Source organism: Phalacrocorax aristotelis, chromosome 1, assembly GCF_949628215.1.
Source record: "Phalacrocorax aristotelis chromosome 1, bGulAri2.1, whole genome shotgun sequence".
Classification (NCBI taxonomy): Eukaryota; Metazoa; Chordata; class Aves; order Suliformes; family Phalacrocoracidae; genus Phalacrocorax; species Phalacrocorax aristotelis.
The window spans coordinates 75,281,327-75,308,572 of NC_134276.1; the positions used below are offsets into that span (position 1 = coordinate 75,281,327).

A 27,246-nucleotide genomic window follows, 5' to 3' on the forward strand; every position below is an offset into this window, starting at 1 on the left:
GGCCTCGTTGAACTTAGTGAGTCAATGCAATGGAGTCAGAAAATAAACTGCTAAATGGGTCAGCCAAAACGTGTACACTGCACAAGAAGCCAGGGTGTTCTTTTAGAGGTGGTTTACATGTTAGTTTTGGTCCAAACAGGCCAGCTTTCTCGAGTGGCTTTTAAAAAAGGTATTGCTTTATAACATTGCAATAATTTTAGGGGAAACAAACATAGTTTAGCTGTTAAAAATCATTCTAAGAAGCACTTTGCAGGGAAATTCTGGGAGAGTCCAGTACTGCCTGCAGTAACATCCCCAGCATCGTACATAGTGGAAGCAGGCTTACAGTCAAGCAAGTCTTAGAAATCACTTTTCTTTTGACTAGAATCTTGTGTTCACTCACTGTTCCTATAGATTAAAATATATTCTGCTGTCTTGCAGAATATATTAAAGGTATTTATTAAATTGGCAACTAAAAAAATTCCAGGTTATTTTTAATTCATAGTTACATATGTTCAGTAACATTCACAAGAACTTTGCCAAGGGATTTTGCACATAATGTTGTTCTAGTTCTGTTGCTGGTGCACTTTTTTTAACTACGTCAGGATTTATTTTCTTATTGCCTGTTAAATCTCCCGTTACTCCTCCATAGGTAAGAAATCTCTGCTACATGGTAAGCAGGAGAGAGAAACTGAAGTTGTCTCACAGTAAAGTACATGAACAGGTCTTCAACTTGCAAGTCCAGCTTATTAATCAGGAAATTGCTGCAGGTAATCGTATAGATGTAAAGTATTTACAAATTCTGTCTGTTTAAACTAAAAAAATGTGTTGTCCTTATGTTTCTTGGATAGTATTTTTAACACTGTAAATCTGCCTTTAAAAACTTTCAAGTACACTGTCGACAAAAGTAGCAACGTACACAAAACGCTTTAATCTCTTAAAAGATTTACTTGGATATTTCTTTACTTTATGGCCACTTCTGGTATATGCCTATTACGTATCCATTGCTGTGGCTTCCAGATAGCAGAAACGAGCTGGTGGTGATCTCTAGGTTTTCACTTCCTTGGCTGCTGTTTTGTGGTACTGTTTCCCCGCAGCAAGCTCTGTGCCGCTGCCTCGTTCTCCAGCTGAGAAGGTTTTTTGCCTGCTGTCAGTAGTTGGTTCCTTCAGGCGAAAGGGAAGAGTGACTGATAGGAATTGCTGTTCTCATGTTGCCTTGCATGCTTGATGAACAGCGCAGAGAGGCATTTCTTAGCCTGCTATCTGCAGTTACTCTCCTTCCTTTGAAAAAGCGTTTAAGTACTCTGGTTTTCAAGAGTGAATAGTAACCGCTTAGGAATGCTGACGTACCAAAACCCACTCTGCCCTTCATTTTTATAGCGACCGTCTTGAAATAAGGAACACAACATTTGGAAAGAGGAAGAGTATATTACATATATATTACAGTGCAATTACTTTTTTTTTTTTAAATAGGGAAAGCAGCTATTTCCTCAATGTGAAATTAAGATCTCTCTGTTCTTTCAAGACACACATTATGTTTTTAATGACCAATTTAGAGTGAAGTCTGTGCTTTCTTTCTCTACCCTTGAAACGTGGATAGGTTCCATTTGTACTGACAAGGTGGTTTTTTTTTTAAACTGTTTTAGATCAGACGAGTACTTTGTGGAAGTAGCAGTACTCTAAAGCACTTCGGTTTTGTGTAAATGCATTTTATTAGAAATGTCTACTAAATTTATTTTATGTCTTTACAAATACAAGTGCTTTTTTAACGCTTATTAGAAAGGCTTGATAGCTACTTTGCAATGGGGCTGTGTGCATATAAATATACATATATATCATAAAGACTAATATACTGGGGTGAAAAGACTTCTAAAGCGTAGAGAATTTTATAATACAAAGCAGAGTGTTGAACTAAGTCCAAATTGAAACTCAGTTTGAAGCATTGTTTTTTCTTTATCCAGAACTGAATATGAACCTTTTTTATAGCTTTTTTGGAACTACTTCAGTCGTATCTCAAAACTGGTTCGATTTGCTGGCTTAAGGCCCTGTAAAAAGGGCACATTGTTGTTTTTAATGGAAACGCTAAAATGCTTACCTAAATTTTGAAACGGTGGATAATTTAGAACAGTTTTCCTTATCCCCACTTCTTTTTAATGTCCAAAAACAATTTCACGCAAATTGTTTGCAAATGCTTCTCACTGTTGAATGACCTTCTAATGGACTATGAAACTTGTTACAGATAGCAAAAGGATTACCCTTTTTTAAAAAAGCCTTTTTTTTTTTTTTCTTCTGCCCCCTTTTCTCTTTCTCCTGTAGGCCATACCTTGACAAGTGCACTAGAGAACACGCTGTTCTACCCACCTCCCAGGATCACCCTGAAGTTAAAAATGCCCAAATCAGCACTAGGAGACTGCAAAAATAACTCGCTGAAGCCTGGCAACAGGCCACTTTCTCCTGACAACAACAGCACTGTTTACAGCAAACGGAGCGTGCCGATGTCAAAGGAATCATTTGAAATTAAAGCAAAATCTTACTCCAGGTATCAGCATGACAGCAGAAGTAACGGGTTGCTGGCAGGGATTGGCAAGCCTCGGAGCGAGGTGAAGGATTCTGGCCCCACGCAGATGCCGGAGTTTCACCGGGGCCAGCCGTCCGGGAAGCCCTTAGCGCTCCAGGCTGCTTTGCATGGACAGTCTTCCATTGGGAACGGGCGGGTGCAGCAGGACAACTTGAGGCTGGCGGCCAAGTCCAACGGTCTGATGGGCAGGGCTGGCGACGTGAGCCAGAGAGACAGCTCCAGCCAGACGCCCTACGAGCAAGAGTCCATGCTCACAGCTCACTTGGCCAGCCAGAGTGGTTTCAGAAAATCCACGATAGAACATTTTAGCCGGTCCTTTAAAGAGGCTACCAACAGCCTGGTGAGGACGACGGAAGATCTCCGGTGCTGTGAAAAGCCAACAAGACGACTTGCAACAAAAGATCGCTTGTGGAGCAAGCAGACGCTTGAAGGCGCTCCGTACCAGGACAACGACGGGTACTGTCCTGACTTAGAGCTGAGTGACTCTGAAGCAGAAAGTGATGAAAACAAAGAGCAAGTGAGGTTAAGACGAAGTAGCTCAGAGAGAGAAAGCCCAAGTAAGGACTTTGGAAGAGATTGTCACAATAGAAGCAAAAAGAATATGGTTTCTCACAGTTCGGTACAAAGGTGATTAGAAGCCCCTGCGGGGTAACTCAGCCTTTATATATTCCAGTGTACCAGTGCAAAGCTCAGCATCAAAAGGTTCCAGAAAATAGTCCAGGACCTACGTTAGGAAGAGTTGCAGTAGGGGATGGGGGGAGGGGAGAGAAATCAGAGTAGTTTTGTTCAACTGTGAATTGGCTTGCAGTCTTCGCAAGGTTAACTGCGTCGTTGCAAAGTCATGTGGAAGTTGATGTGCGTTATTAGAGGGTGACATCTGGGAGAGCACGAAGCGGTTGATCTTTGCGTAAATTCAGGAAACTGCTTCCCCCTTGCCAGGTTACGTGTGAGGCAACATATTCATGTTATGTCAATCTTGCGGTGGTGGACAGGTATTCGAGAAGACCTTGCATTGCTCTAACGTGTTGCAGGAGGCTGCAAACGGAGACACTGAAACTGCGTTCGTACGGCACCTGCAGTATGGCTTTGATCCAGCAACGCACTTGCGGATGTGTTAGGAAGTGAAGCGTGTGAAAAGTCCTGCTGGTTTCCCCTGGGAACGCTTGTGCTCAGATCTCCGAGCGCATGCCGGTGTGCTCTGCTGGATCAGGCCCAAAGCGACTACTAAGTGACGATCCTCTTCTGCAGGAGGCTTTGAACTGCAGTGGCGTTTGCAGGCTCCTTGCGGAGGGTGGAAGCAGGCGTCAGTGGCGCTGCCAAACTCGCTGACCTCTAGATGTGCCCCTGTTCCTTGCTCTTGCTGAAGGTTGTGTTTCTCTTCACAATAACTTGCTTATTTTGTAAATATACGACTTCTAGTACTTTGGGGTTTTTTTTATCTCTGTACATAGTTGCTTGTTGTGGGATGCACTTGTAAATATTTTACCCAGCTAACAAGTACAGATGGCTAATTTTGTGGATAGTGTTTACAAAAGTAGATGTACTACTTCAAAGAAAAATGCTATTTGACACTTAAATTTAGGCAATCACCGGTGATGCCAGGTTCCTCTTGAAACTGAAATTTCACGTCCAGAGGTGTTTGCACCTGGTATTTTTAAAATAAGCTGAATTAGAAATAATTTTGTCTGAACTTGTTATGCAGGCACAAATTTTCAACCCTATTTGCCTGAAGACAGGCGTGAGAGCCTTATTTCTGGCATCTAGGTCTGTAAAATTTTAGCCAGTCATCGTTTGGATGAGGGGTTGGGTTTTTTTTAAATGCTGAAAAATTATTATTTTAATTAAGCTGCTTTTCAACCTCTGGATCGGTTGCTGTTTCCCAAACTAACACTTTTTTGTATGTCCTTTAAAATTAGCTGTTGTTACGTAGCGGTTAAATTTCAGCCAGTACTGAGGAAGCGAGAAGGGAGGGGAATCCTTTTCTGTTCATTCCAATGACTGGGCATTTTTGTTTGAACGCAGACAAAATCCTTGTTTCCCGGATGGTGTTGTGTTGATCAGCAAAGCAACTGCACTGTTTTCCTCTGAAATGCTGCACGTTTCATAAATACGCAACATCCCCTGTCCCCACACTGCCTGCTGAAACGGGCCGTAGGTGGTGTAGGGCACGTCATACGCCTCCTTTCTGTTGAGGGTTCCTTTTGTCTAGAAACAAAAGGTGTTCCCCACCCAGCGTGAAGATGACTATGCAGAATCCAGCCAACCACCTGTTTTTCTTCATAGCCTTACTTTATTGCTTTTAGCTTGGGAAATGGCGACGACATTTTTAGATTTGTTTTAAACTTTGAAATCTCCCTAGTTGCAATAGGACTAACAGGTCAGGGGCTGGAGGACTTCTCAGTAGTGAAATTTTAAAAAAAAAAAAAGTATACTTGGCAATTCTACTCTGTTTGCTTCATGCATCTTAATTTTTTTTTCCACTTCTTGTTTTTATGTATATTTGTGTAATTGATCTTTCTAGAGCTGTATCTTCAAAATTATTTCTTTTGGTGTAAATATGCAGTAGCATTTTAGGTTTCCACATATTTTATTTTAACGGGAAATGCTTTGTGTTCTAAGCCATGGGTCATTCAGACTAAGTAAACCAATGTCTGTTCATTTGTATTCCAGTTCTGACTCTCTTAGTTCTCCTTCGATATTTATTAGTAATCCTCTCTCGCTGGTCATGAAATTTTATGAAGCTTGTATTGGGAACGCTTATCTGGGAGGTCGGCAAAGCGTTCGTGTTATTTTGTGGCCGGAAGCCTATGACAGAAGGGAGGGAAAATGGTGCTTCAGCAAAACTCAGCATTTCTGCTCTTCTGGGGTTATTAATTCAGTTGTTTCCAGTCTGGGCAACGGTTTTGCTAATTTTTACATGATTTTAATAGATATATGAAGGAGCCCTTGGTTATGTAGTTCTCAAGTATTGTCCCCAAAGTGCATTTGCTAGTTTTTATTGTGTGTTCGGTGGCTAACTGTTTGAAGTATTACCTCTTAACCTTATTTGTCAAATTTTTTTTGTGTTTTTGCATTTTGTTTTATATATATAAATATATATATATATTCAATTTTCCAAGATGGACTCGGTCTTTTTCAGATGTCCCCTTTTTACAAGTACTTTTTCATTAAATTATGAAACTGCTAACAGTATTTTCATTCGTTGTGATTTATTCAGGGCTTTACCCTCTGTGTCTGGCAGGTTGTTAAAACTCTTCAGTCTAACAGCACCATTGTGTCCACCAGGAGTAAATTTTTTCTGCTGAGTTGGCAATACTTTAACAAGTTGAAGCGTCGAGGAAAACCTTTCCCCTTCAGCCTCCCAAAAAAGAGTCGCTGAACACTAATTTGCTGTGCATAGCAAATAGTCCAAGCCTGGCTTTCTTTTCTGCCTAGCTGAGCAAATGTGACAGACCATTTGCTGCCCTGGCCTCACTTTTTAATATATTTGCTTATGCCTTAGTATGACTGTTTTTCCCTGGTTGGACAAATTAAGTTATAGAGGCACAGCTGTAGCCAGGCCTTCTGTCTCATCCTTCTCCTCGTACGCTTGCACGCACGCACAAACGAATACTTAACAGCCAGCGACTGCCGCGTCTGTGCAAAGGACAAATCGGCACAAGCAAGTTCCCACGTTGATGTTTTATGTCGGTTTTACGTGGCCTGATGCTGTAGTTCCCCCTGCTCCCACAGGCCGGTGCTGTGATACACCTTGCTGGCAGAGAGGAGCTGCTCCCTGTGCCAGGGCAGGGGAGAAGCCAAAAAAAGAGGAGAAAGAGGGAGAGTAAAGGAGCAGGTGTAGCTGCGCAACTGGTCCGACAGCATCCCTCCTGCTCCAATCGGCTCAGTAGCTGGCAGCGTTCGAGAGGGACGGGGGATGCACAGTCCGCACATTGGAGGCAGGAGAGTGTCCTTCCTGCCTGCAGCAGGTCAGGCAGCAGCAGAGTGAGCCACGAGCCGAGCGGCCGACATGCTTGTGGCCTGGTGTGTGGCGGGGCTGGCTGAGCAGGTGGCCCCGGGCAGGCTGGGAGCGGAGCCGGAGGTGCGTCGGGTGGAATGGAACAAGAAGTCCCTCGTCTGAAAAGAAAACAGAGAGAGGGAAAAAGGCAATAAAGGTGCACACAGAAGAGAGGAAAAATCAGTACTAGGAAGAGGCAGTAAGTGTTGGCTTTTCAGCTGTTCTCTCAGGACGAGGATTTCTCCTTCCCTAAAGGCACTCTTGCAATGGATTCCAGCAACGGCCTTCCTTTTTGTGACTTTCTGACTGGCAGCCTCCCATTCCCGTTCCGATTACACCCGACTTGTGGCTGGGATGTGGGAAAGACAGGACCAAGGAAGGAAATTGGTATCTCTGTTATTTTAGGGAGCAGCTGCTATTGGTTTGTAGAGTCTTTACAAACAAGTAAGCGCGGTTACTTGTTGATGGTAACTGGGGCCAAGCTCTCACAAGCACTAACAGGGGCTGTGCCGTGATTCCCAGCACCATCATTTTTGCATTTATGCCTTTGTCCAAAGGAAATAGTTTCTCAGCTGTAACTCGAATATGTCATTTGTAGAATGTGTGTTTGCACCATGAATCCCAAACCGCAGGAGGAATCACAAATGTTCAACTATTAAAAATAAGCCTGAAACCTTCACTTGATTTTGATGTGGTACCTCACCGATGACTAGGACTTGGCACGCTGGCTGTCCTGTAGACACGTGACATGTATCTGATATCTGGGAGGGACGGAGCATTACGAAGTGTTCAAAGCCTGCCTCTGGGAGCTGCAAAGATAATCCAGCGAAACCCGTCATTTTGATCGTGGGGAGTTTTGATGATCCCAGTACTCGTGAAGGTTTAGCACTGCAGGGAATTGACGCATCTATTGGGAAAACATGCTTTTGATGTGAATTAATGAGCAAAAGGAAGTTGCTTGCACAACCTGGGAGCTTGGCATGCAAGGGAAAAAATACTGGAGAAGGGCAGAGATGGAAAACAATGGAGTGCCTCACAGACTTTTGGTTTCATGAGAGATGCCCTGCTACTGCTGCTTCTGAATCTTCCTTTACATCCCCTTCATGGCTGAACAGGCTTTTGTCCCTCCTGAGGTACAATTCTCCAACATACCCCTCTTGCAGATACCACCCTGGGATAACCGCTCCTGGGCTCTGCTCCTAACCAAGTCAGCGCATCTGTCAACCGCGGGACTCGTCTGGAGCAATTGTGGCAGAAGTGGATTAAAGCAACTGCGAGCACAGCTTTCTGAAACAAAACGTTACGTAGCAGTTGGATAAGTTGTTTGAAAACAGCAGATGTGCGTGCCTATTTCTGTTCCTCAAGTTAACCTCTCTGCAAATAGCTTGGATAGTTTTGCGTGACTACATTGTTGTGTAAGGAGAAGCAGCCTTGGATATTTGCCCATTAGTTTCCCCGCCTCTGTGAGTACAGCTTCCAGATAATCTTTCTCCTGTAGGCTTCTTTTGGCTGCGACAACCTCGTAGATCCACCTTGCCCTGCCCTTTCTCTGGGACTCTTCTTTTGTTTCAGGCTGGGCAGACCCTCCCTGCCTTCCCATGGCTTTCTCAGCAGCCCTGAAGATGGGTATCTGCCTCACCTAGCCTGTCTTATCTGAGACGTTGTTTTATATCTCCAGATAGGCTCTGTAATGACACCTCTATAGAATCGTAGAATCATTAAGGTTGGAAAAGACCTCTAGGATCACAAACCCAACCATCAACCCAACACTTCATGTCTCCTAAACCATATCCCAAAGTGACATGTCTACACATTTTCTGAACACCTCTAGGGATGGTGACTCCACCACCTCTCTGGGCAGCCTGTTCCAATGCCTGACCACTCTCAGTAAAGGAATTTTTCCTAATATCCAATCTAAACCTCCCCTGGTGCAACTTGAGATCATTTCCTCTCATCCTATCTCTTGTTACTTGGGAGAAGAGACCAACACCCAACTCACTACAACCTCCTTTCAGGTAGTCTTTTGACTTAACCGTCCTCAAGACATTTTATCTGGTTTCTGTTGTTTTTTCCCAGGTGCTGCCCCACCCACCTTCATCCTGGGGAAGAGCACTAGGCAAGGCAGGGACACAAGGTGTGTTTTGACAGAGTTCTGTAACAGCTCCAGAGGTGTTCTGCTGCCTAAATTGGTGGGTCAGCGTCCTGAGGAAGAACTTAAAACCTAGCACAACCGCAACATGTAAAAGGTGCCTTCAAGAAATCTCCTGGTCATCTGAAAGCCTTTGAGCTTGTGACTGACATCAAGATGTGCCACGCTTCATGTTTTCTGTGGACTAAGCAACCACAAGGAGTCCACTGGAGTAGTACCTATGAAAAGAAAATGTGTTACATGCCATTTGGGAAAACGGCTCTGGTTATACCTTTGGAAGTGCAGGCCCTAGTGAGGGAATGAGATATCTGAGGCAGGGAGGGGGGTGGAAATGGCTAAACTAGCCCACCCACTTCACCTGAAAGCCTGAAGTTGTCTGGCTGCATTCCTTTGTAGCTCCATTTCTCTTATCTCGGAAGGGTGGTGCTGAGTAGTCTGGGAACCCCTGCCATGGCATCACTGGCATTTTAGGCTCTATTTGCATCTGGTGGAATGGAGCCTGACCAAAGTACTTCCCCTCCTCAAAACTGATTGCTGAGCCATTGTTCTGTTATCTCCTCTAAAATGGATTAGCGGCATTCTCTTACCCTCTTCCTTCTGATTATTCCTTCTACAACAAGCCACCAGTCTCTCCTGGCTTAAGGAAGCGCAGAGGACAAAAGCTGGGTGAGCCAGGTGATGCCGATAGCCATAAGCAAGTTGCAGTTTACACTTGTCACAAATGGCTAATACAGAAAACAGACTTCTCTCAAATTGTCTGGATGAGCGTGCTAAATTAAGCTCAGAGCAGTCACGCCAAACCTGCAGTTAATTTGAAGTTTGCTTCTGATCTGGGTCTGAAGAAGGGCCTGCGTGCCTGAAAGCTGCAAACACTGAAAGCACTGTTGCTAAATCAGCTACTGAATGAAAGATGCTGCCTTTCCTTGAAGTCCTGGTTCCCTTGCATGGCCTCCACTGTGGCTACAATTTTGCAGCTGCCGTGGCACGTATCAATGCTCTTCTTTTTACCCTGAGGCAAGCAAAATGCAAATCTGGGTCATGTGGGGTACAAAGAGCAGAAAAGTAATGCATTAATGAAAAATGTCTTGGCCGTGCTCTGCTGAAGTACGCTTTCTGAAGCGCCCTATTCCCCAGCTGCTCCGAGCACAGAGCAGAGGGCTGGAAGGGCAAAGGCTGGGCACTCGAGCTTTGTGAGACAGCTTAGGGTGGCAGGAACTAGCACTTACAGGTGCTCCCGTGAAAAGGAAGTTGGAGATGCACGTGTGATGGGTGTTTGTGAAACACTCGAGACACTGGCTGCACTGGGAAGGGTCACACATTTGCTTATAGCACTATGTTCTTAGGTGTGAGATGCTTTTTCATGAGGCCATGCCCAGTGTGTAAGAAATGCTGAAAGAAGCCTGTGTAATAAACTGTAATAAGTAGAGGGTTCCATTGCCGGTTCTGTGAGAGAAACTGGAGTTAAAAGCCTTAAAAGGCTAAATGCTTCAATATGACTTCATGGTAATTTGGTGCAGTCCTTTTTAAAACAGATTCCCCGTTTGAGATTCTTAATGCATTCTGCGTTAACTTCTGTGACAGTGTGACAGCAATGGGTGTTAGACTTGATGTAACACATAAATTAATCCATGGGCACAAGCCTGCTGTTTAAGAGCCTCGTGCCACCTTCTCCCAAGGAGACGTTTGCAAAGCAGGAAAATGGTGTTCTTTGGCAAATGTTAGAACTGTGTGAGTATTCAAATACATGCCTGTGATCATCCAGATTAGTAAACAGTTGAGACTTCTCAGCAGTTTGGTCTCTCCTGAACCTACTTGTTGCTTACTAACAAAAAAAAAAAGCTTCATCTGGACATGCAAGTCAATTCCAAGAATTATACCTGGCTGAAAAGAAGTGTGTGGCAGTGCCAACTCTTGCTTTTCAGCCAACTGATTACAGTGACGGATCTTATATTTCTACCTCTGCTTTTGCTTGGTGTTGGGTTTTTTGGTTTGGTTTGGGTCCTGCCCACCCCCCCCCCCACCACCAAAATGCATTATGTATTATCTGCTAGTGGTAAGTTCCCACGTGCTCACTATGGTTGCCCTAAGGGTTGTAACAGCAGGGCAGGCCTACACTGAGGTAGTGCTCTTTGGGCTCTGTGCCCTTGATATCCCTAAGAAAATGGAATTTTTGGAACTGTCTGCTAAAGACATAACAATGAACTATGCGAGCCTGGCAAAACAGAAGTTGAGGGCCAGAGACACAAACTAAGAGATAGAGAAGCACTTGTTTTACAACTATATCCTTGAGGACAGCTGAGAGACTGATCAAAGCAAACATCCTGCCTCAGAAGCCGTAGTCAAGGCGAACAACTATTTGGGATGTAGATAAGAATTTAAACAAAGTGCCCAGTAGGGGAAATAGCCTCGTTATAATACTAAAAATCAGGCCCATAGGCCAGGAACCTCCACCCCCCAGTAAATCCCTTAATCTATGAGCATGCACGGTAAACTCAAGTGAGCTGTACTGTTACATTCAAGGGAGGAAAAAAAAATAACCAATTATTAGCTGAGGCATGTGAATATTAGCTGTGACTGACATATTTAACTGTATAAATGCCTTGTAGTTTCTCGGTGCAGTGTGCTAGCTTTGGTGGTTACCACCTAGCACAATCTTTGCACAAAAATTACTTGAATAAAATACCTCCGCTCTGTGTGTTGTTTGGCATTTTGCACACCGGGTGAATGAACCCACTTTTTGGGCTAACACCCTTGTTGCAGTCCCTGCTCTCCGCTGCACCTTGCCCAGCTGCAGAGGAAGCCTGACAGACTCCCTTCATGCAGTGTGGTGCTTGGGGGCAGCGGTAAGATGCGGACATCTCATAACACGGCATTTGCTCTTTGTACCACGCATGGATAAGGCCTACAGCCCTTCGACCTTCAAGCAGGGAGGAGGACTAAGAGAGAAGTAAAACAAGAAGACTAAAGGTGACAGGAAAAATATGAAGATGGCTCTAAATATGAAGAAATGACAGGATCAGGCTCCTAAAAGGAGAGAACAACAACCGTGACCTTCCAGGAACCAGCATAAGCAAAAACCAGTTTCTTTTCATAACCCCATAATTCATCCAGGACCCCTTCCTGCCTGCAGTCCTTGGGGGTGGGGTGGTGGGTTTTCAGCTCTGTGGCACACTGGGCCATTCTCCAGAACCGCAGGGCATTTCCTGACTGGTGAGAAGGGTAATGGCTTGTGGCAGGCTCAGGGAACCCACAGGCTGGGTGACGGCTGTGACTTCACCTTATAGGACCTGCCATGTCACAGATCTACTCCTTATGTTCTTCTTGGTTGTGATAATAAGATTCCCCTTCCCCTGCTCCCTGCAAAGCAGGAGTAAGCGCGCAGTGTGCCCTGCCGTGTGGAATAAACACTGAGCCACCAGTCACTTCCTTTGGAAGCCACGGAGGTGCTGCGTATGCTCCCCATCACTCCAATTCAGAGGCCGCAGAGCGGACATTGTGGCTGTGATGCAACGGCAGGAAGCCACATGGCAGCACCACCTTCGGCAGCCATCTCTTCCGTGCTCTCCTCTCCCGTGGTGAACTTGTACGGGCAGAAGATCTCAGCTAATGCTCTCTGTGAAGGCACACCCCACCACCACCACCCCCCCCCCGACGAATTCCTTCCCCCTCTACCTTTCAGCAAGCCTGGATTAGCCATTACAGAAAAGACAAAGCAGGAGTACTGTCCCATGTAACTAGAGATTGAAGTTCAAACTATTTGGCACTTTGGAAGAAGACCAGAGTTTGTGTTGTAATCCAGTGCTCGTAGCAGCTGTTAATTTTCTCCCAAGGTGTGTGCCAACACACAGCTTATTTTGATGCCTCCAAACCATGCCGGCAAATGCCTAAGTCAGCAAGGAGCAGAGAGACTGGCCAGGTGGGTTGAGCATGTGAGTATCTCCTGCTGCTGAATTCGGTAAGCTGTTGCATTGGCCACATATCCCAAACGGCCTCATAGCGTGCAAGGACAAGGGGAGAGCAGCAAACGTGGCTGAGCTTTGTGAAAAACAATAATTGTACCTCATTGTACTTACTTAATGAATTCTTTGCATACATTCTTTTTTAAAAACCTCTGGATCTTTTTTCCTGGTCATAAAACATATGAAAGAAAGAGCTGTGGCACGTTTTTTCTGGATGTTTGTTTTCTGTGTTGGCAGTCACAAAAATTTGCTTGCCTCAGGTCTGAGATGAAATCCTGCTGTTTGTTGTACAACACCGCTGTGGGGACAGAAAGAGAAAAGTCAGTGCTAAGCAGTGAAGTAAACCTGCAAAATAAAACCCTAACTGCTCAGGTAAGATGACAATAAGTTAATAAATACCACATTAGCAGTCCATCGAGGGAAGCCTGCATGAAACACCTGTTGCTGGTGTGGTCACATATCCCATGAACTTGCCAAATATACCACTAAAACAAAAACCAAATGGAGCAAATGAGGTCTGGGGCTTGAGCACCTGCTGTATGAAGAAAAGGTAACCCATTAAAAATGCTTGACAGGAAATAACTGCCAATAGGAAGGTGTACAATAAGGAACAGATAAAATCTGTAACAGGAACTGTGCCCCGTAAAAAAGCCTGGTGGGTACTGTGCCGTGCCCCTTGAATAAAGGGGCAGCTACAAGTGCCAGCTGGGAGCAAGGGCCTAGCTGGGGGAGAGGCTGGATTTGGAGCAGCCAAGTTAATGCTGGTTGGTGGTGAGATGGTGGGGAGCCAGCCTGCACCTGCCTGGTGCACCACGAGTTGCCAGGAGAAGACACGTGAGATACTGGGCAGTGAGACCGCAGTAATTTTTACATTGCGGATCCCTATGGGGATGACTGAATCTAAGTCAAAAGGCAATTTGCCATGGGGTGCTGGAGAGGAGAGCCAGCGTTTACAAAAGCGCCTTTTGCTTTACAACTTGAGGCCTGGGTGCCGCAGCAGCTGTAGCGTGGGGACAAGCAGGTGCAACAGAGAACCGCATGTGGACAGCTGGGTGCTAGCCGCTTGCCTTGCGCCTTTGGAAGCTTTTGAAGCGAAGGGAGGCAGGGCGGGCTGAAGGCTCTACGTTTCTGGATATCCAGGGAATTGCTGCAGGACCTGTGGAGAAAGATCCCCGGCGCTGGAAGGCAGGGTGAAGGCCCAGCAGGTGCCTAAACCGCAGCGAGGAGAAGGCGCGCCAAAACCCGGCTTTTGGGAAACCAACCTCTCGAGGGAACGGAGAGACTTGGCCACGGCGGGGAGAAGTCTCCCTTCTCCCTCTTCCTCCTCCCTGCAGCTCTCGGAGCGGGGAGCCGAGCCGAGCCCTGCCCGCTCCCCGGGGCTCCAGCACCCCCGCTGCTGCCCGCTCCCTGCGCCATCTTCACCCCGCCGCTCGGCGAGGACCTTAGCCGGGGAGGGCGACATGGCCGCCCCCGCCTCCCCCGCGGGGCAGGACGGGCCCGGGCGGGGCGGGGGCCCTGCCCCGACCCACCGCCCGCCCCAGCCGAGGGCACCCGAGGCCCGGCCGCCCCCTCCGGCTGGCGGAGCGTGGCCGCCTCCCCTCTGCCCGCTATAAGAGTGGCGGCGGGCCGGGGCCTCGGGCTGCGCCGCTGCAAACAGGTAGGGCCGCCGGGATGTTTTATTGTTGTTACTCTTGTCTCCTTTATATGCATTTGAATTACCGCGTCCCACGCGCAGCAGCGGTGTCGCCGCCGCGGCGGGAGGTGCGCCGGAGCAGCCGGGCGTGCGGGGGCGGCCCCGCCGGGTCTTTCCCTCCCGGGCCCGCCGCCCACCCGGGTTTACTTATTTCCCTTTCTTTTATTATTCCTACCCAACCCACCGCGGTTTTTTTTTTTTTAGTGTTGTGGGGTTTTTTTTTCTTTTTTTCAAATGCGGGGGCAGGCCGGGCTGCGCACCGCCCGGTGGGGCCCAGGCGCCCTCCCGCCTCCGCGCCGCGCTCCCCGCAGGCTTCGGCCAGGCCAGGCCGGGCCGGGGCGGACAGGAGTTGTGGGAGTCGTTCACTAGCACGGAGCGTGCGGTGGGCACAGACAAGTTCCGTCGCTTTGTACTGGTCAAAACCCCCCCCCCCCAAGATGGAAAACGCGGCTCTGCACCGGCCGCGGGCGCGAATGCGGGTTTTTATGGGCGCTTGCTCTTGGCGGGCGTAGGTAAAACCGGCACGCTCTCCCCCGCAGGCATGTCGTCCGTAAAGATCGAGTGCGTGGTCAAGGAGGGCTGCAGGCTCGGGGAGTCGCCCGTCTGGGACGAGAAGGAAAGCGCGCTCCTGTGCGTGGACATCACGGGTAGAAAGGTGTGCCGCTGGAGCGCGGTCACGCAGCAAGTGCAGGCCGTCTCTGTGGGTAAGGGGCGCCTCGGAGAACGCGCTGCCCGACGCGGGAGCGGAGCGCCCTCGCCGGGCGCGGGCGGGACCCGTGCGGGGGATGCAGCCCCCCGCCGCTGCGTGGTGCGCGGCTTCTGGAGGCCTCGCCCGAAAGCCCGGCTCCCCTGGGCCGAGGGCGCACAGGCGCTAGGTACTGGCCAGACTTGGTCCTGAGGGCTTTTCCTACGATTTTGTGCCGTTGGGCTGTGTTTTTACCTACTTCTCTGCCCTGTAAGTTGTTCACAGCTCGCTCTCTTTTGCTCCCTCGTTTCCCCAGAGGTGGAGGTCTGCTGTTGGTATCTGTGGGAACTTTGTTACTGGTTTGAATGAGCAATGCTTATAACACTTTCTTTATTGGAAGAAAATTTCCCATAAGAATTTTTTTTTAAAAATTTTTAATGTAACAGTGCCACCAGCTAGAGTCTCAATAGTTTAAGTATTTATTCCAGAAAGGAAGAGTTATGCTAACACTCATAAACAAAGAGTTGCAGGCTTACTTCTGGGTGTGATAGCGTAAATATTTGTCTGTCTGAAGACAACTCCTTAAATGGTTTAAGTATTTGGATTTATTACTTTCTCACGTTCAGTAACACTTGGTGAAAGCCATGTGCATTTCCCCACCCATAAGTTCTTCCTGTTATTCACAAAAAATTGATCTGGGCTTGTCTGCCCCCCAAGTTACTGTAGTCACCAGTTTTACGATAAGAGAAGGTCTGATTCTAATTTTGGAAACATTGCTTCCCAAACTTATTTCCTCTTCCCTTAGCTGAGGGAGCATGCTTCTCCCTGCACCCCCCCTAATTCAGTCCTACTCTCAAAGGTGTAATCTTCTACTTGTGGCCCCTCTGGAGATGTCAAAGGAACAATAGCTGAAGTAGCTACTCTTTTTTTTTTTTTTGTGTGGGTTTTTTTGCTTGTTTATTTGTTGGGTTTTTGTGGTTGGTTTTTCAAATTTTTTTTTTAAAACTTCCCTCCGTTTGGTAATGAAATAGTTGTAATTAATAGCTGTGCCTTTGGGAATACCATGATTTGAAAGTCCAAAAAAACCCCAACCACCCAAAGAGTGCCATGTGATTAAAATAGTGGGTTGATGTCCAAAGTGGAAACCGAGAGAAAAATTACTCATTACTGAAGCTTGGAGAGAATTACAACATTCCCACGCTTAGCAACAACTTCAAATGCCCTTTTCAACTCCACAGGGAAAACACCACTACATACATAACTGTGCCCGGGGGGAGACCTTTGGTCAGTTTTCTGTTTAGCATAAAATGGTGCTGCAGATAAATCAGTCCTGTGGGTGCTGCTTAACAGAGCTCTCTCTGGGGCGGCTGCGGACTGGGCTGGCCGTAAGGGCTCATAGAGCCCGAGCTGTGTTTGTGCAGTGAACAGTGGGGTGGCTGTGTCCGTCCCACTAGCCTGATACACCCCTTTCCCCTGAGGTGCTTTACTGGGAAGGTATGGGGCCATTCTTGTGGCTGTCGGGGCACCGACACCTCCAGGGACAGGCAGGCAGGGGTATACAGGCTGCTGTGCTTGGGGGGCTGCTCCCCACAGAGTGGGAGGAAGGCCCTGGGGGCTGCTGGGGTGGAAGGGCTCCTGCGGGACACGGCCCCAGGCGTTCTGCTGGGAGAGCTAATGGAGAGTGGCGTTCCCATGCTCTGCCGGCAAAGCCCCCGCTGCCAGTGCAGGCAGAAAAGCGCTTTTAGTGGTGTGGTTACTGGCAATCGGGAGAGCAGCGAAACGACCTCCTTTGAGGGGTGCCACGCAGGGCTGAGGGGGCTCTGCCGGCCTCTCTGCTGCCACGGGAAGGGGAAGCGGCACCCGCACGCCCAGCGTAGGTGAGCCCAGACCACCAGCCGCAGCGCAGTCGCACGCCTCTAGGTGAAGGAGTTGCTCAAGTTGAGCTTGCAGTCAGCGGTGCCTCTCAGGTGCTGGGGGCAAACAGCATTTGCATTTCTAGCGTGGTGGTACCATTGGGGCGCCCAGAGCCAAGCAGCCAGAAAGGAGCAGCTCCTCTTGGCAGCAGCAGCGGTGGCTGGTGGCGATTTTGAGTGTCTGTGAATCTGTTACCTAATTATACCTCTGCAAAGCTATAAACACAAGAAATGTTTTATTTTTAAATTAGAAAGTTGGTGATTAGTTCTATGTATATTAAATATTGTCCCAGACTTTATTGCTCTGTTGAAAGTTATTATTCCTTACATTGCATCTGGCTGTAGGCTTTTATAGAAATGTCGTCTTCACACTCATTTCTCTGGGTTTTTTTTTCTACTTTTTTTATAATAACCTGCAACTGAAGTTTTACTGCATAATAGCTCAAACAAGTGTAAACTAACCGTGGAGCATTTACTAATTTTCTGTTTTGCTTTAACTCTTGGAAAGCTCTGCCACTCCTGGGTGTGTTTTTGGTGCTGCTGGAGGCATGGCTGAACTGTCGGGCAGAGCGTGGCGCAGGGGGGCGGCTCTCCTGCCCAGCGTCACCTGTGCCAGTGCAGAGATACTCTCTGTCTCCATGACTTAAAATGGATCGGCCAGGCAGGGCTGATTTACCCAGGAGCTATGCTAAACAAACACAGTTGCTCCAGAGCTCTTGTAGCAATTGAGTTTTCCCTTGGGGAGAGGGGAACTGATGCAGTAACTTGTCATAAAGAGCATAGATGCCTATATCTGTCCCCCTTCTAAAGTACCTAGCAGAACCAGGTGCTTGTAGTGGTTATCGCTCCTGGGAGCAGTGGTAATAGCACTCAAGTTCCCTGAGTTTATATGTCCCAAACTGGTGATTCTTGTTGTAGCAACTTTCTGTATGTATTAAGTATGTCCTTTTTGTGTGAAAGAGTCTATGTATTTAAACACCAGTTTTGTTGGTTAAAAAGTAGGTTATTTTTCTAGCCTGTGGTCACACTGGGTTCGGTGTGACTGCTTGCATGTCTAAAGTGGGCAGAAGAGAAATGTCTCTCCATAGCACCTCTCTTTTCCATTTCACTCTGTTCCTAGATGCTCCCGTGAGCTCTGTGGCTCTCCGGAAGTCTGGAGATTATGTCATCACCCTGGGAACCAGGTTTGCTGCTTTGAAATGGAAAGAGCAGCTGGTAACCACCATTACTCAGGTGGACAAGGATAAACCAAACAATCGATTCAACGATGGGAAAGTGGATCCTGCAGGGAGGTATTTTGCAGGTATGCTGCAGGCCGTTCCTTCCTTCTGCTGCTCTGTTAGGTTTTGGTGGCGATGCAGTGATCACCTGTAGATGCAGCAAGTGTTTGGTCATAGTTAAATGGTGGGGTTTTTTTCGTCGTCTACAAGCAGAGTTTAGTCCCATTCACAAATCTATTTGTATCACGTGGAGTATTTTTTTTACGGAGAGGCCCACTATTCAGAGCCTGCCTAGTTTAAGATACTGGCCTTGTCTCCTCCCTGTTGGCCTGCTTGTTTTGACTGCTGGTAGAGTGCCAGTAGAAAATACTTTTCCAGTGAGAAATTTATGATATTGTGGGGTTTGTTCTTTATAAATCGGAATTTATAGATGGTGTTTCTAAAAACTATGTGACTGTTCAGCCTGGAGAAGAGAAGGCTCAGGGGGATCTTACCCATGTGTGTAACTACCTGATTGGGGTGGGGAGTAAAGAAGAGGGAGTCAGGCTTTGCTCAGTGGTGCCCAGTGACAGGACCAGAGGCCACAGGTGCAAACAAATTCAGGAAATTCTGTTTAAACATAAGGAAACTCTTTTACTGAGGGTGATCAAACAGTGGAACAGATTGCCTAGAGAGGCTGTGGAGTCGCTCCATCCATGGAGATACACAAGACACAACAGTGCCCTGAGCAACTTGCAGTTGCTCCCCTGAGCAGGGGGTGGGCCCAGATGATCTCCAGAAGTGCCCTCCAACCTCAGCCGTCCTGTGATCCTGTCCTCCTAGTTTTTAAAACACCATTCTGTGCATCTGCCCTGTAGCTGGGTCCCTAGGCTTACTTAACTTGCTTTTACACAGCCTCTCAAAAGCCAGAGTCAGCTGCCAGCTTTGACCTGCAATGATGAGATTTGTTTTTGAAAAGGCTTTACTAAGACTCGCTCTGAGGGAGGAGGAAGTTTTTTCCCAGTCTCTCTGCTGCACAAGATGTTAAGATTTGTGGGAAGTTAATTGCTGACCACACCTTTCATAGTATTTGAATGGCTGAATAAAATGTTTAGCAGAAGTCACGCTGCACACCGTTTCTGCCACAGTTCAGCAAAAGTCCCAAAGGCTGTGCTTTATCATCTTACGTAAAAGCAAGCACTTTTGAAATCTACCTTTCTCTTTTGCTTTTAATTCACTTTCTTCCCAAATTTCTGAAGCACCTACACTGCTCCCTTCCATGTCCACAGTGTGATCATTGTAGCGAGGGGCTGCCACCAAACCTGGAGGAGAGCCCATTCACTCTGAAACTGCTTTCTCCCCTTTGGCTCCACACAGGCACGATGGCTGAGGAGATTCGACCTGCCGTGCTGGAAAGACACCAGGGCTCTCTGTATACGCTCTTCTCCGACCTCTCAGTAGTGAAGCACTTTGATCAGGTGGACATTTCTAATGGGCTGGACTGGTCACTGGATCACAAAACCTTCTTTTATATTGACAGCTTGTCCTACTCGGTGGATGCCTTTGATTATGACCTCCAAACTGGAAAAATTGGTATGACTTGTTGTATTCTAAAATAGTCGTTTGTGCCTAAAGATTGTGAAGTTTGCTTCCACTCTGGTTATTAGGCAGAGCCGGTCAGAGCTTTAGGAGCGCTTCTTCAGAAACCTCTTTGGAACAAAACAGTAGAAGCTGTATTAACATTAACCTGCATTAGCGTAGCCTCCTAGTCAGAGGCTGTTGTAATATATAGTAATATATTATAAATACAATAATACTAATATATAGTAATATACTGTAAATATAAAGTATTTAAATTGCGTGGCAGAGTTTGAGGAGTCATCTGGACTACTGTTACCAAGCGCAATGCGTATCTGATCTTTCTGTGTAAAAAGGGCAAAGTGTTTCTTGTATGGCTGGATTTCTGTGGCTGCCTGTTTCTTATTCCTGACAGCGTAGGCAAAGTAATAGAAAAGCTTGTAGTCTTGTGCAAAACCTCTCAGCTAGCTTCTCTAGATTTTTTTTTTCACCTTGTTTTGTTTTTTAAAATATAAGCTCTTAGATGAAGATTCTGCAGACAGAGCTAAGCAACAACTGGAAAACAATAACTCAAAGCTCTTCTTCCTTCATTTATTTAAAGCAAAACAAAATAACCCCTTAAGGGCTTCTACAAGCTTGGGCAAAAGAAAAAATCCAGTGACTTGGAATAATCTGCTTTTGAGTACATGGGCCGCCATGTTTTGCTTTAGAAGAACCCAGTCAATTTTGATATTTAGTTTTAAAACTGTGAATCCAAACTCTTTAGGTGTAGCATCTTGTCCCAATGTCCCTCTGCTATGGCTTACAATAGAATTTTTCTTTAGGAAGTAGGGTGGTTTTCTCTCTCTTTTTCTCACCCGTGGTCGCACGCTGTCTTTCTGTGGGCAATCTGGCGATCCCCAGGAGCACAAAGGAAAGCCATTAAAAATATTGCTACATATGAGAAACATTGAAGTTGTCAGAGCATAAAATAAACAGTGTTGGAAAGTTGGTTTTAATTTTCTTTAATAACAGCGGATAAAAGTTCAGATAGAGTTGTTTGTTTTTAGGTTGACAGTATGCCTTTGAAGTTGATGCCTTTCCTAACTCTGTGTTTATATGAACTCTCAGTTTGTATATCTAAAGGTCAGTTTTGTGTTGGAACCGCGATTATTGGCACGTTCCAGCAATCTGTTTGAAAAGTCTCCAGTTCTCTGACTGAAAGCAACCTGCACTTGAAATGATCCAAACTGCTTTTAGAGCAAGTAATTAATTTTCTGAATATAAATAACATTAATTTTTTTTCAGGTATTCATTTAATAGTGTAAGAAGGGAGCGTGAGTGGTGTACTGGAAAAGAACACCAGAAAAAAGGATTATACTTTCAATGGATAGAAACTGATGTATGGGCTTTCACGCTGAGAAACAACCGTCTCAGGGAACAAACAGGACAGCAGACGTGATCTATTTCTTTCAACCAAAGAACTCGGGACTTCAGCACAGCTTTTGAAAATAATAGTACGAATAACAACTCTCTCAACTTAATTTTATTGTGGTTTTTCTATGCTGCAGACAACCGTAGGAGTATATACAGACTGGAAAAAGAGGAGAGCATTCCTGACGGGATGTGCATTGATACAGAAGGCAAACTTTGGGTAGCTTGTTATGATGGTGGGAGAGTGATTCGTCTTGACCCTGAGACAGGTAAGTCCTTGGAAAGGGTGGACTGGAAAAAAACCAAACAACAAAAAAAGAAGAAACAAAAGCAAAGAATGAGAGGTGTTTTTTACTCTTCACAAAAATGGTATATCTGCTCTTTTTAAAACATTACTTTTTTCCTTAAAGCAATTGTACATACCTGCTCTCAAAAGTTAGTTCCGTATACGAGTCGTCTTTATTCCCAGCCTCTGTTGTTTTGGAGAAGGTAACGTTGCTGAGGGCATTACCGTTACACTTGCGAATTGTTTGAGTTAGCATCCTCTTGCATCCTCCAAACTGAAGGTCAGCATTTACCTTATTGATAAATGATATTGAAGAAAATGAATAAGCCATGAAGTGGCAAAGATGAATTAAGCCATTTTTTTGTCTTGTTTCTTCAGCATAGTGTATTCTTTTGGGCAGCCTACTGAGGTTACTACAAGTCCCACATGACACTGATGCCAACAACTTTTATTTATATGATGAATTTTGCAATTGAAATAATTAAAAATATTTCATGAATTCCACAGCATTTTATCATTCCTGCAGTAACCTCTTGGGTGTGCCCATTGTCTGAGCCTGTTGTTCATTGCTACTCTCATTTGGGCTTTGGTGGTCTGCCAGGCGTGGTTTAGTCTGGGTAAAAAACACTTGTGAAGCGTTTCAGGGAGACTGAACCACAGTGTCTGGAAGGGGCCAGTGGGTGAGAATGGGAGTGTGATTTGACAGATCCCAGACAGCACAGGTTTGCATAATGCAACCCAAGAGCAACTGCACTGGGTTGCATCTGGGGTCTTTTGAACCCAGGTCCAGCCCTAACAGAAGTCTTGGGGTTTTGTGGGGCTGCGGATTCAGGGATGCCGGCGTCCCTTGACGCACGCATCTTCTGCAGTGCACAGCAGACCCTGGGACACAAGTGCACCGCGCGGGTCAGGCAGCAGCCTCTCTTCTGACTCCGCTGGAACATCTTACTTGAGGCTCAGGTTGTGCTTTTCCCTCACCTTTTGATTTATACCCACCCAAGGTCTTGCCAACCTGTGGGAGTTCCTCCTGTCCTGCAGAGTCGCACCCCCAACCCTAGGAGGAGAAAGCTCTAGCTGGGAGATCCCAGGAGCTCTGGGACATGTTTCTGGTCCCACATCCTGCCCTTTTGGTGGGCAGAGCACTCCTTGGTGACCTCCGCCAGCCCTTTGAATACCCTCCCTGAGCAGTGGACTCTACCATTTTTCCTCTCTGATTCACTGTTTCTACCTTTTTCCTCCCTGCCCTTCACCTTCTTCCTTTTTTCACTTGTTTTCACTTTCCTTGTCCCTTTTGGAGGTGTTTTCTTAAGGGAAAGCTAATGGGAGTAGTGTCCATAAGCAGATGCACGGGGAGACTGTAAGAATAGGGAAAGCAGAGTACATATCCCTAATGCATTCCCAGCTTTCAGCTTTGCTCAGTTCAGGGTCTTTCAGATCTGGGTGTGATTTCGATGTATTGGTATCTGCCAGTGGATTTTCAAGTTTCTGTGAACTTGTTTTGTCTCCCCTCACCCATGTAAAGCTCCCAGCACCCACAGTGAGCAGTAGGAGGAATTTTCACAGGCTAAGTGTCTGTGTCAAAAAGAGCTACCTTCTTTGTGAATATCTCATGCTTATCTGCCTTCTCTGCACTATCATTTTAAAGTAAAATCTAGAATCTGCCATTTGCTGGAGTCTGAGTGAATTGTAACTATTTAGAGATAACCCAGAGAGGTTTGAGGAGAACTCCATGAAAGCCTCTTTTAATGCACAATAGCTATTAAGTGTGGCTTGAATGACTGTTAGCCAGTTGCAGATACATCCGCTGATAAAGAGCTCATCTAAAGCATGTGAGGGATTTTCAGGTTTCACTGATGGCAAAGTTTTTAGGGGAATGGACGAGGAAACTTGTTTGTTTGGCATCTTTTTGAAGTGAAGGCTTTGAGGTTCAGGGTGAAGCGGCTTTTCAGGTCTAGGCTTCTTTAGCCTAGGTAGCTCCTGCTTTTAGATTCAGGATGTGCTACAGGGAAAGGCTGTGATGACTGATCCCACTGGGTTTGCAAAGGGCTTGAAAACGATGTGACTTGTACATTGCTAAGTCTTGTCTTACCTTCCAGTCACTTAGTGACCTGCTAGTTTATGCAATAGTGTCTTTTAATTAGGAATTAAAAATTTTCCAGTTCTCCCTAATTAATGTATTTCATATCCTTTGATTGTACAGGGTCTAAAAGATTTGCTCAGTTTCTCTCTTCTACAGATACCAAGCACAGATGAATACTTCAGGTGGATTTCAGAGCATCAGGGTGCAAATTTTCGTGCATCTTCAGGAAGACATTGCTTATCTTGGAGCCTTGTAAACGATATCTTCTGGGACATTATCTGCTGAGTCTACTCTGCAAGTACAGTCAGGGTCTCTTCCTGTCTCTGGAGCTCATGCCTCTCCTATAGTGCATGTTTTCTCCCTTTGAATGCCCTCCCCACTCACTTTCTCCAGGGCTTGGCATCAGCCAATTTCTAGGGTGGGTTTCTGGAGCATTTTCTAAGCCTCTGTGTAGCCATGTAATCCTTCCACTGCCAGCTGACTGGATAACCACGAAGTGCTGCTTGAGCCAGTTGGCAGGAGCATCGTCTTGGGACTCATATTGGTCCTTGTCACTCTAATGCAACAGACAGGACTTACTCTTTCCCAATTTTCTAGATATTTTGAAAAATCTGCTCTTCTCAGGGAAGTAACAGGTAACCAGACATGCAAATAATCTCTCACAATCTAAATGCCATTACACTGGCTTTGATTTTTTTGTTTGCTTTACTTTGATTTTGATTTTTACTTTGGCCATGGTGGGTCAAAGTGTGTGCCACATAAGCTTATTATACAGCATCAGGAATCCCAGAGTGCTGAAACTTCCCTGGCTATTACATACAAGAGGCTCTTTCACCACTGCTCGCTTGCCGTTTTCTTTATTTATTTTAGGATTAAAAGACAGTTTAAAAGTATCTAGCCCTCAAGTCAGGGTTCTCGGTGAAACAAAGGCAATTCCCTCTCTGTCCTGTATTCTGGATGTACTGGTTTCATCCATACTACCAAGTAAAATGGATCAGCAAATGTCCTTTAGTCCTGCACCATATGGCATACCGTAGCTTATTTTACGCAGCCAGGCTGCCTTCCCACACCAAAACAGAGCCCAAACTGTGTCTGGGGAGCAGCATAACCAGCTAGGTGGGCCAAAATTGTGCCAGGACTGCACCGATGGCTTAATAACGTGGCTCTGCTTTTGCCTGTGCCCGACTTAGTGTTGCAGTACAAATGGAGCTGTTCGGTCTGTGCTTTTGTCCGTTCATTGCAGTGCCGCAAGGGACCAAGGCACAGCGTGTTGGGTGAGGGAAAGGTTTTAGAGCACATAAAGAGGAAGACAGGTGCTTGCTTTGATAAGCACCTCCTGAGAAATGGTGCCCCACTCTGAAGCCGACCAGATACTTCTCATAGGTGTTTAGTGAGCGAAAATTTCCACTTTTTTCTCCTTGTAGAGTTCCCAACATCAAAGTTACTCCCCTGCTATTTCAACACATCGCTAGAGAGTTAGCTGCTGTAAGGGGACCAAGCCCTTTACACACGCAGATGAGGGGCCAGGGAGGTTACATGGTTTGTAAAGACATTCATGTGCTTTAGCATATTTCTAGAAAGAGTAGTCCAACTGTAGGTAGATAAAATAGGCGTGATGGGTATAAGCACCTACTGCCCAGAATTAGGAGGAGTTTTAGAAAAACCTGCTGTAAGGTGGCTGGAAGCAGTCTGTACTACTCATTAGGTTGATAGCTATTTGTCGGTATAATAAATGTGTAATATTATTTATGGGAGCGCTACTTTCTTGTAAATTTCAGTGATGTCCCATGATCCCTATTTTATGCAAGCTTGATTTGAAAGGCTATTGAAATTTCAGGAAAGACTTCTAGGAATTAATCTTCCTTAACTGCAGGCAGTAGAGGTGTAGCACGAGTTACGCCTCAGTAGAGCTGCACGAGGTCTGCTCGCTCCAGGCTTCCTTTGTAGTTAAAAGTAGAAAAGTCAGCAGGTCTAGGGCATGATTCATGTGACCTGTTTTAGGGAGGAATTATAGCCCATTTCCATTGACGGCATGGGCAGCCTAGATGATGAGTTCAGATACAGATGTCTCTGCTGTGGATGTTAGCATTTAATTAGAGGTCAGGCTGGGATTGGGGGGTGGGTGGGACTTGTTTGTGATAACTGAGACTGAAACTTGTTAAATGATGCATTGGCAACAACAGGGTTTACAGAAGTCTGGTTTCTCCCTGTCACGGTGCTCATCGGTATGCTGAAACTCAGCATGAGGCCTCTCCACCGGCTTTTGCGGAACACCTGGCTCCGCGCCAGTTATTTGCAATCATTTGTTTAAATTTCTTGTTGTAAGTAGACGAACAGGAAACAGCGTGCATGTTTTTCTCCAGGAAAAAGACTCCAGACTGTGAAACTTCCTGTTGACAAGACAACTTCCTGCTGTTTTGGAGGAAAGGATTATTCTGAAATGTATGTGACTTCTGCCAGTGACGGGATGGATAAAGAGTGGCTTTCACGGCAACCACAGGCTGGCGGGGTTTTCAAGGTGAATGATACTTTTTCCTGTCATTCTAGAAGGCCATTCTCCTCCTCTTGCATTTTTCAGGCAGCAAACCAGTTGGAGTGGTGGGAAGGAGAAAAAGGATGGTGGTTAGAAAATCAGCCATATATGTTAAGCTGTTGTTAGCATTTTTGGTTCCTGCGGCAGGGTGAGAAAGTTAAATGTATTTAGAGATTTGAAAATACTTTAGGGTTTAAAATTTGTAAAAACGCTGATACTGCAAATTTTCTATGCTGTCACGTCTACTTCCCCCCCCTTCCAACACAGTTTGAGGTTTCTATTTGTTACGGAAAGAACGTGCAAATACTTCTGTGTCTTAATCAATGGCAGACAAAAGCATCTGCTCTCATGTACTTTCTAGTTAGCTATAACTAAACCATCTCTAAAAATTTGTCACCTTGGGATTTGTTTTAAAGCCCTGCTCTGCCATGTGTGCACGTACTGACGGTTACATTGTGAACTGCAGAATTAAGGCTCAGTAGTATCTGAGAAGAGGCTTTTGGGGAATGGACTCTGGCCTGCGATTACTGAGCTTTAGAGGGAGAGCAGAGCGTAGGTTGAAATTCCTGGCTGTGATGAGCTGCTGTGTGCAAAATATAGTAGGATGTCAAGTTGGGGGACACAATCCTTTCCTAAATTAAAGCATGTCTAGCTGTGAAAGAAAAGTAAGTGTCCGATAGAGGTGAATTATTGCACTAATCTTTTTTTTCTCTCTGTTTTAATAGATCACAGGGCTAGGGGTGAAAGGAGTCCCACCGTATCCATTTGCAGGTTAAATATACGCTCTTCAGAATGGATTAGAGAGGACTGACGTAAGCAAGACAAGTCAGAAGGTCTTATTCTGGTGTTCAGCATCTTTTGCTTTGAAACCATGACACAATTATAATATCTCATCAGGGAAGGGTGAAAAACTACTGAAGTACATGGAATATTTTAAAACTGATTTTCCCTCCCCTTTAAACTCTATTACTTTAAATATCTGATGGTGCTTTTTCTGTTGTGCTAGAAAGATTCTCAACCTAATAAAATACAGAATATTGTAACTTTCTTTTATGATTAAATAATGTTGCAATATATTTTCTTATTGTTTATTCTCCCATCTCATTTGCAACTTAGGCTGTATTGATGTATTGATTAAACTACTTGTACTGTCTTTTTTTACATATTTTCAAAGTTTCTCATAAAATATCCATTTGTGGTCTTA

General features: G+C 45.7%; 2 protein-coding genes and 1 long non-coding RNA gene across 12 annotated transcripts in view; 2 read left to right on the forward strand and 1 right to left on the reverse strand.

Annotated features, from left to right (window-relative positions):
* The window catches only part of JADE3 (jade family PHD finger 3), a 70,606-nt gene extending 64,857 nt beyond the window's left edge, over positions 1-5,749 (forward strand). For all 7 annotated transcript variants that reach the window (XM_075094019.1, XM_075094056.1, XM_075094066.1 and 4 more), the window contains 2 exons: positions 632-749; positions 2,296-5,749. In XM_075094019.1, coding sequence (XP_074950120.1) covers positions 632-749; positions 2,296-3,188 — 1,011 coding nt within the window. In that variant the 3' untranslated portion in view covers positions 3,189-5,749. The remainder of the gene's footprint in view (positions 1-631; positions 750-2,295) is intronic.
* A 6,781-nt stretch (positions 5,750-12,530) lies between these two features.
* RGN (regucalcin) lies at positions 12,531-27,246 on the forward strand. Of its 4 annotated transcripts, XM_075094084.1 has the most exons (8): positions 12,531-12,619; positions 12,923-13,034; positions 14,895-15,059; positions 18,074-18,256; positions 19,530-19,745; positions 21,281-21,412; positions 25,873-26,027; positions 26,768-27,246. In XM_075094084.1, exons 3-8 carry the CDS (start codon positions 14,897-14,899, stop codon positions 26,816-26,818), a joined length of 900 nt encoding a protein of 299 aa, XP_074950185.1. In that variant the 5' UTR covers positions 12,531-12,619; positions 12,923-13,034; positions 14,895-14,896; the 3' UTR covers positions 26,819-27,246. The 4 variants fall into 4 exon arrangements, with proteins under 4 accessions (XP_074950185.1, XP_074950195.1, XP_074950206.1 ...); XM_075094094.1 differs by lacking the exons at positions 12,531-12,619; positions 12,923-13,034 and adding an exon at positions 13,740-13,867; XM_075094105.1 differs by lacking the exons at positions 12,531-12,619; positions 12,923-13,034 and adding an exon at positions 14,211-14,319.
* LOC142057669 (uncharacterized) lies at positions 12,560-14,167 on the reverse strand. The gene is made up of 3 exons (XR_012660711.1): positions 13,925-14,167; positions 13,062-13,147; positions 12,560-12,960 (listed from the first exon to the last, which is right to left on the reverse strand). It is a non-coding gene; the product is annotated as an uncharacterized LOC142057669 (long non-coding RNA).